The 19,218-nt window shown below is 41.2% G+C and overlaps 1 protein-coding gene across 4 annotated transcripts in view; it reads right to left on the minus strand.

Annotated features, from left to right (window-relative positions):
• Positions 1–19,218, minus strand: part of MID1 (midline 1) — a 726,570-nt gene that overhangs the window by 84,838 nt on the left and 622,514 nt on the right. For all 4 annotated transcript variants that reach the window (XM_082245438.1, XM_082245439.1, XM_082245436.1 and 1 more), the window contains exon 4: positions 16,345–16,452. In XM_082245438.1, the coding sequence (XP_082101564.1) occupies positions 16,345–16,452 (108 nt within the window). The remainder of the gene's footprint in view (positions 1–16,344; positions 16,453–19,218) is intronic.

A 19,218-nucleotide genomic window follows, 5' to 3' on the forward strand; every position in this document is an offset into this window, starting at 1 on the left:
TATGATTGGTGTTGTCAGTAAATAAAATAGCACCCCAAAGGCTGGATAAAAGCAAGCAGAGGGCCGCAGTATGGAGACTACTGCCCTACACCTTAGCAGAGGAAGACGAAGCACTATAATCCACCAAATAAGCTTGCGGACTGAAGGTGAGAATAGAGATAAGCTGCATTAACTTTACTATCCAAACACAGTTCTAAACAAAGTTTATTACTTTGACTGCAGTGGCAAAAGGTAAATGGTCAGGAGGACTTTGTATAGTGCCTGGACGGGTCAACTGGCTGAACTGAGTTATACACTTTGTTGCAGGCAAGGCAGTTTACATATGTATTTGAAATATGTACTAAGTGGTTTGCCCAGACTTGCACTTCAATGCGTTTAAACCACATCTTTGAAACACAACCATGTTTTGGATCTGTTGTCTTTATTTACTATACACACTTAAAAGGTACCCACACCTACCTACAGAATTTGCTGTCTTGCTGAATTGTGCCACAAGAACCTTTCAAGTAATTTAATCCAGGCAGAAAAGTTGATCTAATTACACTTAGACAACAGCTTGTGCTGCCATCTATAACACTCGGCCAGGGTCGGAAGGGTTTGGTAACAGCAACAGACCTACTAAGGAACACCCACTTCCAAGACTTGGCACCATCACGCTATGCCTGGAGTAAATAATTACCAGGGGATGGGAATTAGACCAAGTCAACTGGCATGCCACTGTGACAAACAGTAGCTGCTACCAGTCTAACTGATTAAACCACGACAATTCAATTGAACCTGGAATTTAATCTTAAAAGTTTAATGTACAGAAGTTATAATCTAAATTTTCTGCATGAATACTTCCTGTAAATCATCTTATTCTTACTAAAATGTGAGAGTACTTTACCAGGAGTATTTTTCAGCTATTACAAAAAAAAAAAAAACTTTAAATCTCAGCGAATGTGAATTTAAAGCAAACTCCTGGATTTTACCAACTACTTGACACATGACACCCCAAAGGGGTGACCTCTGTAATGGCATGTGACAAATGCTTAAAGCTAGAGCACTGTGAGCCCTGTCTGAGTGATGACATGCTTCCTGGGGAGAGGGAGGTTGTAAACAGGTTGGGCTCGCAGAAAATGGAACGACAGGGCTGTTCTTCTGCCCAAAGGGGACTGCTGATGCTGGAAGAGGATGAAGTTGGGGAAAGAGCCGGAGCAGGCTGAGAACAAATTGGTATTATTTTTCTTTTTATACAGGTGAGGGTCTTAAAAATTAAAAAGAACAATTCCTGGATTTCCACTTAAAAGTGTATTTAAAGTGGTTTTAAAGGCAGAAAGTTCTTTATCCTAATGCATTATTTGCTTTAAGCTAAAAAACCTTCTGTGTGCAGCAGTCCCCTTTATATTTTCCTGAGCCCCATCTCGATCCAGGGATGTTGCACAAGAGACTTGGCTGTCCAGGATCTCCCTCCTAATTGGCTGAGACACAGAACGGGCACCATTGGCTCCCCCTGCTGTCAGTCAAAATCAGTGAACCAATGACGAGAGGGGGAGGAGCCAAGCCCAGCTCTGTGTCTGACTGGACACATAGAGCAGCGCCACGGCATTGCTCGGGTGCCCCCGTAGCAAGCTGCTTGCTGTGGGGGCACTCGGCAGGATGGAGAGCCCAGTCACGCCGAGGGACACGAGAAGAGGAGGATCTGGGCTGCTCTGTGCAAAACCACTGCACAGAGCAGGTAAGTATAACATGTTTGTTATTTTTAAACAAAAATAAAACAAGACTTTAGTATCACTTTATGGCCAGAATGTTTTCTTGTAGTTTTTATCGCCATTAGTCCCCACTAGGGAGATACACTCTCTTCTCCTGGAGTCCATTGTTACTGGAGCAGAAAATAAGGGAAAATACACATTTTTGACTTTTCACCATAACAAGAATAGAGTGGATATCTACCAATACGGACATGGTGACAACTGTCCAAGCAAGGAATTCCCTCACTATTGAGATACTAACACATTTCCTGTTGTGTCTTCAGGAGGGAAAGTGAAGGAAAATATTTCAAATGGGACAACCAATGAAAAAAAACTCAACAGGGCATTCAGCTGTTTCCTACTCTATTCAAAATGAAAACAAGCTTTGGAATTGGAAACACGTAAGGCACTGACCATTTTGATATAAAAGCCCTAGGCTAAATGCAGTGGCTAAAGTGAAATGATGGACAACAGCAAAACTGATTTATATTTATTGTATACAGAGGGCATAGAAAAGAATCACCCCCCCCCTTTAAAAGAATGACATTTTGTTGATTTGCAGCCTAAAATGAAGACAGGCACGGTTTTTGTTTTATCCAGCAGTATTTACTCAAATTAAAGTGCAACTTATAACATTCAAGTGAAGGATTAACACCAGCATAACAGAAATAAATAAAAACAATTCAAAAACAGATTCAGAGTTGGAAAAGGGATCCCCTGCTTGTGCCGGTATTTGTTTTGAACCACTTTTGCTTTAATTACAGCCTTTAGTCTGTTGGGATATGTCTCTACTAACTTTGCACATCTAGACTTTGCAATATTTGCCAACTCTTCTTTGCAGAACTACTCAAGTTTAGTTAAATTTGATGGTGACCACTTGAGAACTGCGGTCTTCAAGTCATTCCACAGATTTTCAATGGGGTTTAAGTCTGGGCTCTGATTAGGTCATGTAAGGACATTCTCCCTTTTCTCCTACAACCACTGTGTGATCATTTTTGCTGCGTGCTTTGGGTCATTGTTACGCTGAAAGGTAAACTTTCTTCCCATTGACAACTTTCTGGCAGAGGGCAGCAGGTTTCCTCAAGAATTTGACGGTATTTTGCCCCATCCATATTCCTTCTATCCTGACAAGTGTTCCAGTCTCTGCTACAGAGAAACACCCCCATACCAGGATATTACCACCTCCATGCTTTACTGTGGGAATAGTATTATTTTGATGGTGAGCTGTATTTAATTTCCGTCAGACATATTGTTTGGTGTTGAGGCAAAATAATTCTATTTTAGTCTCATCTGACCCAAACACCTTTTTTAATGTCATCTTCAAGGTGCGTTTTGTCAAATCTTAGTTGTAACTGCATGTGGTCTTTCTTGAGGAGTGGCTTTTTTCTTGCAACCCTCCCATACAAGTCACATTTGTGGAGAATTTGTGATATTGTTGTCACATGCACACAATGACCACTCTTTGTCATAAATTCCTGCAGCTGCTTCAGAGTTGCTGTAGGCCTCTTGGTTACCTTTCTGACCAGTTTCCTCCTGGCTTTTATCCAGTTTGGAGCAACGTCCTGATTTAGGAGGGTCTGTGTTGTACCAAATACTTTCCACTTCTTAATAATAGACTTTACTGTGCTTCTAGACATTGATAAAGAATTTGAAATTTTTTTGTATCCATCTCCTGAGCTGTGCCTGTCCACAACTTTATCCCGGAGATCTTTTGACAATGCATTGCCACCCATAGTTGATTGTTTGCTTCAGTTGCACTACCAGGGACTGAAATGCTCCCAGAAAGATATTTTAATGCTGAGCTAATCAAAATGACCACAGCTGATCACAGTTATAAGTCAAATGGCTTTGTGTACCATTGAGAAGGTGATCAGTTATACCTGATTAAGTGTACAAGCCATTTCAGGAGGGGGGTGATTCTTTTTCCAACTCTAGTGATTCTGTTTTACATGATGATATTTTATCCTTCACTTGTATTTTATAAGTTGCACTGAGTAAATTCAGCTGGGTATAACAAAAAATGTGTGTCTTCATTTCAGGGTGCAAAAGAAAAGAAATTGATTATTTTAAAGGGTGGGGGGGGGGGGGGTTCTTTTCTTCACCCAAGCATTAATGCAATGTAAGACAATATATGTCTGGATAGCACTTCTAAGCTCAGTTAAATGTGTGATTTACAAGTCATTCACATTAAAATTCTAATACACCACTGGGTATTACATAATGTTTAGATAATTTGAAGTTAGCTAGTTACGTAGGAAGTCATGCACAAAACGGCCCCACAGCATGGTACTCTGGGCTGTGTGGGAGTTCGTGTTTAAGTGTCGTTTTGGCAGTAATGCTTTTTCAGACATTAACATTCACATTATTAATATTTCTTAGATTTCTGTGACAGCAAAAATAAGAGGCTGACAGTCTCACAGGCCTCTCTCGAAGCAGAGAAATATTTCTCAAATACATAGCAGCAATTAAAATTTCACTGTTAAACGGAAAGATTTGTCTATAATCTGCCAATCTTGCCAAAAACATAAGAGCCAAAACAAGCACAGCTGGCCTATTACCCTCTGCAATTCACATCATTTCCTGACTGATGAGATAACAAAAAGTTTGATAACTAGAATTGCTAGGAGCAGATGTGAAAGTGCTTTTATTTGTTAAGCCATCAGTTATTCTGGTCTATTTAGATATAAAAAATATTTTTACTTTACTATTTGACTTTTTGTAAGCATTAACCGGTTGCCGACCGCTGCACGACTATATACTGCGGCGGTCAGCCCCGGCCAGGCAGAGTGACGTAGGGGTACGTCACTCGCCTGTCACTGACTTGTGAGCCAATTGCGGGCGGCTCGTTCACTGACAAGTCAGTGCGTGTGACCGGCGGACCCGATCGTCCGCCGGTCACTCACGATCTCTCCGGTGAAGGGAGAAAGGCAGGCGGCTAATGTAAACAAGCTGCCTGTCATTCTCCCTGGTGTAAAAATGAAGATCAGACGGTTCTACTATGTAGGACCGTTGATCTCTGTTTTTACACCAATAGCCATGTCCCTTTACAGTTAGAATCACGCCCCTAGGACACACTTAACCCCTCCCTCTCCAATACAGTTAACCCCTTCCCTGCCAGTGTCATTTTTGCAGTAACAGTGCATATGTATAGCACTGATTACTGCAGTAATGTCACTGGTAACCCCAAAAGTGTCAAAAATGTCAGTCAAGGGTCCGATCTGTCTGCCGCAATGTCGCAGTACCGCAAAAAAAAAAAATCGCAGATCGCCGCCATTACGCGTTAAAAAAAAAAAAACAAAAATGACAAAAATCTTTCCCTTTGTTAAGAAACGCGATAACTTTTGCGCAAACCAATCAAAATATGCTTTTTGCGATTTTTTTTACCAAACATATGTAGCATAAATCAAATTGGCCGAAAATGTTAAAAAATTTTCATTTTTACATTTTTTTTGGGGAATTTCATATAAAAAAATGTGAAAAATATTGTTATTTTTGCAAAATTGACGCTCTTTTTTTGTTTATAGCGCATGATCAAAAAATCGCACAGGTGATCAAGCTCTGTTTGTGGGAAAAAAAGGACGTCAAATTTGTTTAGGTACAGCGTCGCACGACCGCGCAATTGTCCGTTAAAGTCACGCAGTAAAAAAAAAATTGCAAAAAACCCCCTGGTCAGGAAATGGGTAAAATCTTCCGGGGCTTAAGTGGTTAAAGCTTACATGGGAATATGATTTATAATAGGAATATATAAATGGTATAAAGCATATTTTCAGTACATTTAGTAACCAGTCGAACCTTAAAGTAGTTCTAAATGCAAAATTAAAAATTGCATACATAATGCAGTTTGTCACAAACATTACCAAAGAAGTCCTATGGCTTTTTTTCATTATTTAACTTCCTTTAACATACCAAACTGTGATAAACTATTTAACAGCAACTGGGGGGGGGCTTAGGCTCCATGCACACTGGCTTAAAAACACTGCTCCTACAGGAGTTTTGTGTTTAGCCTGCGGAAGCAGCTCAATTTTATCCTATGTGTCTATGCACATTAGGGCAATCAGGGGCATATTTTAAAGTGATATGAAAGCCTTGTTTTTTTTTTTTGGTTAAAAAAATAACAAACATTATACTTACCTCCTCTGTGCAGTGCTTTTGCACAGAGCAGCTCAGATCCTCCTCTTCTCGGGTCCCACAATGGCACTCTTGGCCCCTCCCTTCTGCCGAGTGCCCCTACAGGAAGCAGCTTGCTATGGGGGCACCCGAGCCGCTGCTCTGTGTGTCCATTCAGACAGAGAGCCATACCTCTGCTCCGCCACCTCTCTCTCCTCATTGGCTCACTGACTTTGATTGACACCAGTGGGAGCCAAATGCACCGACTGCTGTGTCTCAGCCAATCAAGAGGGAGAGTCATGGGCAGCCTAGGGTTTCTTGTGCAACATTGCTGAATGAAGATGGGGCTCAGGTAAGTATTAGGGGGGCTAAGGGAGGCTGCATGCTTTATCTTCATGTATAGAATGCATTAGGATAAAAAAAAAAAAACAACCTTCTGCCTTTAGAACCATTTTAAGATCAGCGTTTAGAGGCAGGAAAAAACCCTTCAGATTTTTTGTTTTTGATTGGAGCTTTCTGGCAGACAAAAACGCTAAACTCTCCTAAACTCTGTGCAAAAACACTCTATACTAGCATTTTTTTTTTTGCTGCCAAGGGAACTAGCATTTTTTTAAAGCCCAGTTTGCATGGAGTCTAACTGTTGCTTTAACTGCTTAAAAAGTGGACATTGTAAAATTTCATCTAAATCTTCTAGTCCAGTGATGGCGAACCTTGGCACTCCAGATGTTTTGGAACTAGATTTACCATGATGCTCAACTTCACTGCAGAGTGCATGAGCATCATGGGAAATGTAGTTCCAAAACATCTGGGGTGCCACAATTCAGCATCACTGTAAAACTAGTTCATCTAACACTATCCTCTCCAGACATTGCTGCTGTTCAAGGGTGTGTCTGTTACTCCTCCATAGATAGCAGAGCCACCCAAAGACAGGAGGTGTGTTACTAGCCAGATCACCAGGTGAAAATAATAAAACAAAAACCTAAAAACAGAAAACTAAGGCAGCCATTTAAGGACTGGTAAGCTGTAATATAATTACATGTTTTGGGTTTAGGTATTCATTAGGCTGACCATACAAGGCACTCATTTTGGCTGATTCTTGCTGAATTGGAAAAAATTCAAGTTGTGGGCAACCCTTGTTGGCGCTACTTGGTTCAACAAAAGTAACATTTAAAAACTGACTGTTGGATGGAAAATAACTGACTGAACAGTGACTGCACATTATCAATATCCAGACACTGTTTGGGCATTCAGGTATCTGTGTGGCTGCTTGAATACAATAGCCGGCAGTGAAGATTCCTACATCCATGCTGTTCATCCCATGGTGAATGAAAGAAAAAGAAATGTGTATGGCTAACCTTAGAACCTACCAAAATCTGCGGTTCTTAGACTTGGGGCCCAAAGTAGAGTGACAGGATTCTTGGATTGCCGCTTACAGTTTGCCATTGTTTTAATGTTTAAAAACGTATTACTGCCAAGTAAATTGAAAAACACTTAAAGTGAAAATGTTCTATTTTAATTTTGGAGAGAATGTTAAATGGTAAAACCCCTCAAAGATTTTTTGGCCATCTATGTCACATCAGGGATATTTCCTTTCACTTTCTACTTTGTAAACACCATAAGGAGTGAAAGAAATGTCCTTTCCGGAGAGTTGTCACCATTGGAAGATTTTTTCTTTGTTGACAACTCAAAATGTTGGATTTTTAGGCTCCGTTCACATCTAGGCGTTTTTGGGGAGTTTTTCTGCTCTGGGATCAGCTCTCAAAACGCCCAACAAGACAAATCCTATTCATTTCAATGGCCCCTGTTCACATCTGAGCGTTTTGACGCTGTTTACAAAACGCCCAATGCTCAAAAAAGTACATGAGCTTCTTTTTGGGCAGATTACAGGCGTTTTCCATTGGTATCTATTCAATCAAAAAACGCCTGCACAAAAAACGCCTGTAAATCACGGTAAAATCGCGGTAAAAAACGTGCGAAAAACGCTACGCTCAGGTGTGAATGTAGCCTAACAGGATTAATAGAGAGGGGGAATCTCACCACCATATTCAAAACAAAAACATTCTGGGGAATAAACTAAACCAGATTTTTGCCAGTGTTTAAAGAAGCACAAGAGCCAACCAGTTGTGCTGTAGTGAACTCAGAGGAGGAGAAATCAGAGTGACAGAGAGTGCTCATCAGTCTCTTGCTTCCCTTTGACTGTGCAGTCCCAGGATGGATTTGGGGAGGAGAGCTGTAAGTGTTAGTAAACTGTAGGACGGAAAAACAAAAAATAGAACAGTTGAAGTAAAATGCCATGCCTAATATAACTGATAGGTATGACAGTTGTGTAGAATTTCTGGGTGGCTCACGGAGCTGTTCCTAATTCCTCGAGCTTGCCTTCACAGTAAGACAAGCCTTGCCCTCTAGCCGACTTCATACCGTTGCTGTGACACAGGCAGAAAACAAATATTATCGCAATGTGACTGAGCGTGGCGAGGTAGAAACACTTTTCTTCAAAATTTAAACCACTTACTCATTGCTTACTTTATGGAGGGGGAAGAAAAGAGAAATCAATCACCAGGACTTAACCGATTAAACCTGTCACTCGTATAAATATGCTGCATTTATTCATTCCCACCCCTGGTTCTTGGGCCTACAGACTCCATCCCTGCCAAAGCTCGACAGAGTTTCTATTAGAACAAATGATCGCTCTGGCAGACTCAGGCAAATCCTACAGTGCCTCATAAGTCAAATATTTCATAGGCTTGCAAGTTCAACCCCGAAAGACCTTATTCTGCAAAACCACAACCAGTATCCTGGGTCAGCTGCGGATGAACGAGTGAATAGCTCATAACGTACTGTGTCTGAATTTAGGATCCAAATAAACATGCTTTATAAATGGGCAGCACAGCTGGAGATGTGTGTCACACTTCCTCAACCCAGCTAAAAATGGAATATTTATTTCTTTTTTGCTAGACGAGCCTCATAGAAGGCCACACAGGCTCAAATTTGCTCCATTTTTTCCTAATTTAACCCTGCTACATAGTGGATCTACCTACATATCTGAATGATATTTAAAGAAAAATGTAAATCCTTAAAGGAATGCTAAATCCAAAGTCCAATTTAAGAATAAAAAAAAAAAATTATAATTATACATGCCTGCTTTGTGTGACCATATTGCACAGAAATCACCCTCTTCTACACTTCTGGTAGTCTCCTGCTAGTGCTATTAGCTTCTCCCCGCTCCTGATTCCTCCTTAGCAATTCAGGTGCTAAGCAGGCACCCTTTATGTGCACACTTTTGGGCTGGGCTGGGTGCATTAGTAGACATATATAATGCCAGCAAGCCACGCTCCTGTTCCCTCCTCACAGGAGTTTGACTGACAGCAGCAGAAGCCTATGGCTCTACTGCCTTCAGCTTCTCCTGTGAAAGCAGGAAGTGAGAGGAGCAGTGCTGGAGCTGGAGACCACGCTAGAGCAGTGACAGACGACAGGTAAATGGTTAAGGGCATGGGGGTTTAGGACATATAGTGGGGTGCATTTTTACCTTAATGAAGAGAATGCATTAGGATAAAAAAGGTTTATACTTTTGATCCACTTTAAATGATTTGGACACCCATATGTAGCAATACAGTAAGGGCTCTTTCACTCGGGCGTTCCGATCAGATCCGCCTGTCAGTTTTTTAGGCGGATCTGATAGGATGCCCCATTCAGCCCTATGGAGCAGCGGATGTCAGCGGTGACAAGTCCCCTGACACCCGCTGTCATCCGCATCCGATACTGTCTGTGAAATCCGGACGGATGGAAACCCTATTTTCCATCCATCCTGGGGATCGGATGAGAGCGGACAGGCGGTCCCCTCTCATCCGATTCCCCATAGAGAGCAGCGGGGCTCTGACACCTCCCTCTCCACACACAGTGCGGAGACGGAGCTGTCATCCGCCGGCTCAGCGGGGATCTGCGGATGGATCCCCGCTGAGCAGAGCACGGTCGGCAAAGGAATGCGGGCCGTGTGAAAGGGGCCTAAGGTCCCAATCTACCATTGTTGTCAAATTATCTTAGTTTGCTAAAGTGCATCCATACAGATACATTTGTTCTCAAATAGGTCCATCATTCTTGGGTATGTCACTCCTCCACTGTATCTATGAAGGGGCCATGGTTGTCACCCTAGCCCGCTCTCCTGGTATGAACTTCAAGCATCTCTGCATTACATTGGGGTAGGGCAATCTAATGTGGTTAAAAAAAGACACAAGTCCACCTAGTTCAACCAACCATTTGGGGCTATGTCAATATCATTCCCGTTAAGGATATGAGCTTCCCCAAGCTCCTTTGTATAAACAGAGCTGAAGAAGGTATTTATTAAATTTGCCTTCTCTTTGTCGCCAGTCATTCACTCCAGCTTATTTTGTAAAGGGCCTACATGCTAAGACCTGACATTTCTACTATTAATATATTTGAAGATTTTTTTAGGGTTTGTTCTACTCTCTTCTGCAATCTGTAGCCTTAAATTCCTTTTTACATATTCTGTTATATTCCTTGTAACATTTAAATGATGACAGTGTTCCTTCATTTTTATATTTTCAAAGCTCTTTTATCATTATTTATAATGTTTTTTACTTTGGTTATGAGCCACATAGGCTTTGTTTCTAGTCTTTTAAATGTATTGCCCATGGAAATATCTTTTACAGTGTGTGTGTAGATTACAAAAGATTGCTATAAAGGAAGATATTCATTGGTACTAGTCAAATAAATGTGACAAGGACACTGTATTTCTGGCAGGATCAACAGATAACCTGCTGAAAATGTTCTTAGCTTGAAAAAAAAAGGCTAATTCACCACAGCCACATCCACTACATTTAGGGACTGTAAGCTGCAATGCACTGCAATTTTGGGTTTGCTTGATACTCAAAACTGATGAGCTGTAGGCATTCAAAGCTTTACATATTGATTATATTGGGTACAATAACATCTATTTACTCAACATTTATTTACTCCAAAAAATTGGAGATTAAATAGTGTAAGTGTGCACTAACATTTATTTTAATACATAAAGTAGATTTAATTATAATAATTAATAATTTAATTTAAAAGACGCATAAATATTGTGCCACATGAAAATCTGCAACCACCATCTTTTTATTCTACAGGGCCTCTCAGAAAATATATCATATTGTGTGGTTTTAAACTTCTATCTAAAAAAGTAGATTTTAACTTGCGTGAAAAAAAAAAGAAAAAAAAAAACTGGTCCAAAGGTGAAATGGTTTAATTAATATATATATATCTATTTAAATGCATTGCAATCTGTATGTTCTAAGAACATTTACCTGAACATTCCACAAATGAATGAATGCTATCATTTTGACAGATATAAATATTGATGTGAGTGTGAACAGTCCATTTGTGTTACAACGCGTGCTCACCGCGCTATTCAGATCTAACTGGAGATTTCTGACTTCACTTAGACTTGCCATTAAATGTAATGGTAATTTGACATGGCATTTCATACACACGAAAACAAGCGCAGAGTGATATAGCTGACAATTCTGATGAAAGGTATACAATACACTTGCTCAACAAGACAGCAAAGTTGTACCAAAAGTGTGGTTTTTAAGTATTGTTACAATTTTGCTTAATGTTTCTGTGCCCTAGGGAGCACCCGAATTAAAGGGATGATGGCCTTCACTACTGCCAAGCCCCCCCCCCCCCAAACATTTTAACAAAGAAGAATCAGTGGCTCATAGACATTTTTGTCATTTTTAGCCAGTCTTTTTGTTTAACCTTGTGTGGCCAGGTGTTTCGCTTGCTTTATACTTATGGATTCCAGTATCCTTTTTTTTCTGAACAGCTGAAATGCATAATCAAACAGGTGTAAACCTCTGAAATGAAAAATGAATGAAGCATTTCCCTCTATTTCATGTACTTGCCTCAATCCAAAGCACCTAGTATGATTTCCCCTTGCTCAGTCATTCATCTGCTTTCTGCATGATTCACTTCTAACAGTCTATGCTGACACCACAGAACCTCTGGAGATGGCCCGCCACCTCTCCAGCACACTGAAGACAATTGACAGCCTCTGATATTAATTTTTCCCTATGAGACAATGTAGACGGGGGGGATGTCCTTTCCCTCCACTCAGGTCACAGATTACACTCAGCTCTCCTCTCTATGCTGTGCAGTGTGTGACATCAGATCCCCACCCCTGCCTGCTGGAGCTTAGAAATAGCTTTTGAGCTGAATGTTTTAGAAGGTTGTGGAGAAGGGAGGGCTTCAGTTAAAGTAGAATTATAGGCAAAACTTACATTTTTCATTGTGGATATACTAAGGGGGGGTTATAACCTCTGTCATATTTGTTTCTCGCCATCTGTGTCCCATTGCAGAGATTTCCCTTCACTTCCTGCCCCAAAGTCAAACAGGAAATGAGGGGAAATCACTGCAAATTAAAGTAATTCCCTGGGGACCCCTAGGACTAGTGTCCCCATTGGAAGAATTCCCCCCTATTACATTTCTGGGGACAACCCAAAATGTGGGATATTCTTTTACTTTCACTTTCAATGATAATGGTAACCAAGACAAATAGAGAGGGTGATTGCCCCAAATGGGGGCACAGACCACAATAAAAATGTACAGATGTTCTAATCCCTCTCCACTCTATCCAAAACCAAAAAAATAGTTTTGCCTTTAGTTACACTTTAAAGCGGAGTTCCGGACAAAAATACTTTTTTTTAAATAAAAATACCCCTTTAATACTAATATATCGCCATGTACATTACCACTATTCCCAGATTTATAACTAGTACAGTATTTGATGGTAGAAAAATTCTTACTTTTAAAAACGCTTGCAGAGCGCGGCCATCTCCAGTGTGGGCATCTGAAGCCGCTGTGTCCTTCTTCCTGATTTCAGTGCAAGCTGGTTACCCAGAATGCACCTGACAATCTCGGGCATGCGCTGTAGATTGCGATCGGCAATGTCGGGTTGCCCATTGCCTCCTGGGATTGATGACAAACATCTCCCAGGACGCAATGCAAAGCCGGAAGTGATGTCCGGGGCCGCTGCCACAGAAGGAGGAAGTATAACAAACTATCCTCAAAAATAAAGTAACGGACCAAAAAAAAAATCTTATACCCCAATTCATTTTTAACATACCTATCACTGCTGGAATCAGTAAAGTTAAAAATTAGGGTGGGACTCCCCTTTAAACAGGTCCAATTTATATATGAGGATTTGTTTCATCTCTGTGTATCACTTCAGACTAGTCACGTCAGTAAGTATATGTATGGGTTTAATACCACTTTAAGAAGTCTATTTATAAAAAAATTGCAGTGCAAATGTCTCAAGCATTTGCACAGCAGTCACAAATAATCCTGGTTATCTGCCTAGTATGTATATTTCCTACGATCATGAACTCCATCTAGTGGTCATAATTAGGTATCTTCCTGAAATACCGCAATCAGGAAAATACTGCATTATGGCCACCAGATGGAGCTGACAATCACTGGAAAGGTATCAGGCAAATTACGGGGATTATCGTGACAGCTGTGTGAATGCTTGAGACATTCGCCCAGCACAATTTCTTATAGTGTTCCCTGGTCTCCTGAATTTCAAGCAGAGGGAGGTTGGTCAATATAGAACCATGTGACGAAAGCCTGCAGTCCCATTCAGAAGCAATTTAAAACGCCTGCTGACATTTTGCCTTTAGGACAGCTCCAATATTTCCTATTTAGCATACGTTGGCTTTGTGTCTGGCGTTGCTCTTTAATAGTAGATTTGACTTTCAATAGGTCAATTTTAAAAATAAACTTCCCCCGTTTCACATCGTTTATCAATACTGCTTGTTAAAAGGATGTAAGAGCTTAAGTCAGTGACCAAGAAACCTTCTTAAAATAGCAAAAGATTTTTTTCTTTCTTTTCCATTAAAGCCCTCACAGTTTCACCTCTCGGAAGACTGCTCTTCAAACAGCTTTACCTCGGTTATTGGCCTACAAGCCTTTTATTTGAAGTTAATTAAAGGTGCATGACAGCTTAGTGAACCATTAAAACCCGCAATGGACTTTTATTCTTAGAAGGCTGCTTTCTCACAAAAGCTCTACCATGCTTGACATTTAAAGTTAACTTTGGAAGTTACAGAATGCCACATACCAGGAGGGCTCAGCTAGGCAAGCAAATTGCTACACAATAAAGTCTCTCTTGGCTGCAGGGTATAAATAAAGTAATTGGGATCTAAGGGTAAAAAACTGCTCACTTGCCAGGGGTTAAAATTTTTCCTACAAAAGTAATTAAGACCAAAGAACACTGCTGTAAAAAGAAGGGTTGGTATGGACCATACCTTATCGCTTCTTTAAGTCTGTCCGGTCATTTGTCTGTCCGGTAGATTTGTAAGGGCCAGTTCACTTCTAGTGCAGCGATGTATGCCAATACACACTACAGCAGGTACCTCAGGTCTGTGCCAGGCAACCTGCATCTTCAGCATGGCAGATCCTTCCAGGAAAGATTTACTTTACAGAATAATAGTTCAGGTTTGCATTATGTGGGTGTGCTACAGTGCAAAACATGTCATCTATATAGACACACTATATTACCAAAAGTACTGGGACGCCTGCCTTTACACGCACATAAACTTTAATGGCATCCCAGTCTTAGTCCGTAGGGTTCTATATTGAGCTGGCTCACCCTTTGCAGCTATAACAGCTTTAACGCCTCTGGGAAGGCCATCCACAAGGTTGGCTTACCTAAAAGAGTTGAAGCTGTTATAGCTGCAAAGGGTGGGCCAATTCAATATTGAGCCCTACGGACTAAGACTGGGATGCCATTAAAAGTCACGTGCGTGTAAAGGCAGGTGTCCCAGTACTTTTGATAATCCAGTGTATATATGTATGTAGCACCCTCCTAGATAGGGGCTAGGAAAAAGCATATATTGGCCCTGTCTGCTTATCAGGGGGGCTGGATCTGTTAGCTGTTCTGTCAAATGCTTCCAGGTGTGGCCTGTTAATTCTGGGGAGTCACCCCACTGTAACCAATGAGGGATCTAGTTGGACAGTGGAGGAAACCTAGCCAATAGCACACCAGGTTTTATGACTGTCCCAGTGGGCGGGGATTGCCTCAGTGCACCCTGGGATTGGAAATAAATCTGGAGGGAGCATGTAACAGAGGGTCTTTTGGCGGGAGCATCAGTCCCAGGAGGAGGTGACGTCTATCTCTCTTCCTGTAAAGTGAGAAGGTGGTCCAGGCAGTCGGCCTAGGGACCAGAGGTTGAGCTGGGCTGCAGGGGATCCAGAGTTGCTGACCGAGTGGAGCTGCTGGGCAGAGATCTTCAGGAAAAACAGTGTCGTGAGTACTCAAGATCTGCCCAGGGGTCTGCCCAGGAGACCACTCCAGAGAGGTCAAAGGGGATCCAGGAGCCAGCTAACCAGGAGTGTACAATAAAGGGGGTGCCAAGTAGTAAAGCCCTGGAGTTTGGGGAGTAAAGGGGGCGCCAGGAAGGGCCCTGAAGTGTTCAGCAATACAGTTTGCATTAAAGTCAGCTACCTCAGGAAGGAGTACCTTGGGGAGCTTAAAAGGACTTTTCCACAGTCAGAGGTGAAGTTCTAGTAACTGGCCTAGCCGAGGCCAGCATCAGTCAGCATTAACCAGCATCAGTGAAGCGTTAACCAGCATCAGTGAAGCGTTAATCAACATCAAACAGCAGTTTTCAGTGTAACTGCCTAATTGTGCATAGTTTAGTTGTTGGAGTATCCCACTTCTCCCATCCAAGTTCTTAAATAAACCCTAAAAACCAAAGAAACTGGACTGGACCTAGTCTGAGGTGCTCACACTTGAAAAACATGCTTAAAGCGGAGTTCCAGCCTGAAAATGTTTTTTTAGATAAAAATACCCCCGGGACAGTCAGGGCTAGTGCATTTAAGCAACGATAGCCTCTGAACTGTCCCGTTTCACTTACCTTTTAGAAGAAATACTTACCTTGAAAATGTCTTGTCCAGCGCTGCCATCTCAGGTGTGGGCAACTGAAGCCGGAGCGTCCTCTTTGGTGTCCTCTTCCCTGCACAGCTCCTGGGCATGCCCAGAAGCTGTTTAGCAGGGAATGACGCGCCTGCCCCGGAAGTGACGAGGGACACCGGTGCAGGCGCATTGACTCCTGGGATCGATGACGCTCATCTCCCAGGAGTCAATGCAAGCAGTAAGTGATGGCGGTGGCCGTGTCCGCAGAGGGAGGAAGAGGAAGGAAGGGAAGTATATTTTCTTTAAAAACAAGGTAAGTGAATCAAAAAAAAAATTAATTATCCAATTCTTTTTCAGGTAATTTAGAGCAAGCGGATGGGGAAAAGTTATTTTTGATGGTGGAACTCCGCTTTAAAAGGTACTGTTGTTGCTAACTTAGAGGGACCCACACTCAGCAGCTCCCTATATATACACACATACACATATATATACATATACACAGTATATGCAAATACGGTATATTACATAAATCACATTCGTTACTACACTTACATATGAAATCAATTTTATTGCTTATTAAGAGTTTACATTTACCTTTCCTTCCTTAATTTTTGTTCCAATAATTTGTCTTCTCTGTTGAATAATTTCAATTAATTGATCGCTCTCCTCCATGAGTTTCCCTTCTTGACGTGATGCATTCACCTGAATAAGAAAATAAAGGAAAAATGTCACACTGTCACAATATTAGAGCATTAGCTGTGTAACTAATGTGATCAAAGAGCTTGTGCATTAGCTTTTTCCACCAATTGTCATGGTTTCAGTACCACCTATTAGTGCACAGTTGGATACTTACAACAGCCACACTTACAGATCAACAAAGGCCGTCAGAGATTTATTTACTTATAAACTGAGTTTCCTTTAGATTAAACAATGAACCTGTAACATGAGGCTAGCTTTTTAGGCCTTTTATAAACAAGCCAAAGTGTTGAATCCGCTTATACACAGCAAGTGCTGTCAGCAGAACTGTGTATGAAATCATCACCCAATCAGCAAGTTGGTTGATATGTATATGGCAATCATTGTTTTACAAGATTTTCCTTCCCATTTGTTGGCAATCCATGCCTCAGAGCAACCATTCAGATTCAAATCTGCTCTTGAAAAATAATATTTATTAATCATTATCATTCAAGAACAATTTGTACATGAAAGAGAACCTAAGGTACTGAAGTCCCAGTAGTAACAACAACAACATTTATACAAAACACACACTAAGGCCTCATTCACATGAGCACTTTAGCTTTAGCGCCCATGTGAATGAGCACTAACATACATCTAAAAAATATATTGATAATAAAAAAACTAAAAAAAAACATAAGTATTATAGTAAAAAGAAAAGGATGAATAATATTCATACAGCTAAAAATTAGCAGTTATTTAGTATATTAATTAATGGGTGCAGTTTGAATCCCAACCTGCACAGAGTTTGCATATTTTCCGTGTGCTTGGGTGGGTTTCCGCTGGGTACTCTGGTTTCCTCCCACACTTCAAAGACATGCTGGTTAATTGGACCATGTCAAAAATTGGCCCTGGTATGTATGAATGTTCGTTAGAGACCTTAGGTTGTAAGGTCCATGAGAACAGCGCCTACTGAGTGTAGCATACGCCAGCATGGTGAATGTAATGGGTCATCTACAGAGTCTCTGGTATCGGATGGATGCTGCTGAGATGAGTAGGCTGATGGCTGTCAGTGTCTATCAGTTGGCATAGCTGTTTCACGGCGCCCGGGTCTGTGCAGAGGCGCAGGTGACGTCACATCCGGAAACTGAGAAGGCAGGCTCAGCTGAGCCTGATGAAGGAGCACGCATGCTCCGAACGCGTGCTTCTCCTGCCTTCTCAGCTGCCGGACGTCACCCGTGCCTCTGCACAGACCTGGGCGTCGTGAAACAGCTATGTCGACTGATAGACGTGACAGCCATCAGCCTACTCGTCTCAGCAGCTTCCATCCATTACCAGAGACTCTGCAAATGACCCATTACATTAACCATGCTGGCATACCATTTACCTTAGTGAGTGTATAATTTCTTTTAACCCCTATTAAACTTTGTATGCTACACTCAGTAGGCGCTGCTTTCTTGTTTCTTCTTACCATGGAGAGCCTCTCCTTGCTCCAGCCGGCAGCCACTGAGTACAGCCTTGTTCACATGGATTATTACCATTGTTAATATTTGGAGACTATCCTGGATTCCTCCACTACCCACTCTATCCTCAACAGTTAATTATATATTGCATATATATTGCAGTTCTGTCCACACTAGCAGAGCGCCATGATATTGTGGTTTTGTAAGGTCCATGACAGCAGGGACTGATGTGAACGTATAATATATGTAAAGTGCTGCGTAAATTGACTGCGCTATATAAGTACCTGTAATAAATACAAAATATCTTGCCACTGACTGGAACCAAAACAAACCATGTGATACACTCAATGGTATGCCCCCCCCCCCCCCCGACAGCCATGTGACAGCACTGGGACCTGGCAATTGGCCTTTTGAAGACCTGAGCACTGCATTGTGAGTAGGCAACAGGGCATCGAAGAGTTGGGTACATTTAGGCAATTTTCGGGGATGTGAGTTTTAATTTTTATGATGAGTTTACTTTACAGCTGACATGGTAATATATACCTTAGAAGACAATATATTAATCATTTTGTATGCATAATGTGTTGACAGGCTATATATTTAAATGTGTGTGAAGACATTTCTAAAGCATGCTTCATTTGTTTATACAGCTATTCAAACCATCTAATTGTTGTGACCAAAGGATTTCTACCTTTATGAAACTCGCTTAGAGAGAATATCAGTGCCTTGTCTAGACAAAGTTATGAATGGGAAGACCAGTTGTTTTACTTAGTATATTTACAATGCAAAGGTCCAGATTCCAGCTTCTATCTACATCCTGAGCTGCACCCATCCTCAAGCATTTCCCTGCACAGTTATCATAAGCAGGGATAAAGGTTACAAAACTGTTTATGACCGCAACTCAAGTACCCAGTATAAACATGTGTCATAGTTATTCAAAACATGCATGCACGGTAAATGTCAAAAATGTTTATGCAATAACATATACCGGTAGACTATAAAATAAAGAAGTAAATAACCTCTCAGATTTGTTTTTCCATACTTACAACAGGTTTGTTTCATGGATGCAATACTACATTATATAGTATAACATATACAGTACCTGACATTTTGCGAAGTTATGAAATTATGAAATGTATCTGTAACACTACTCAGGATGCACAACTGCAGCTTTAAATCATATTCAGAGGTATAGAATGTATAAGAGAGGATGGCTACATATAGTGGGACCATGGGAACCAAAAGTAGCCACCATACTCCTAGGGCAGGTGTCTCCAAACTTTCTAAACAAAGGGCCAGTTTACTGTTCTTCAGAGTTTAGGGGGGCTGG

Source organism: Pelophylax lessonae (genome assembly GCF_965119305.1).
Source record: "Pelophylax lessonae genome assembly, chromosome: 2".
Classification (NCBI taxonomy): Eukaryota; Metazoa; Chordata; class Amphibia; order Anura; family Ranidae; genus Pelophylax; species Pelophylax lessonae.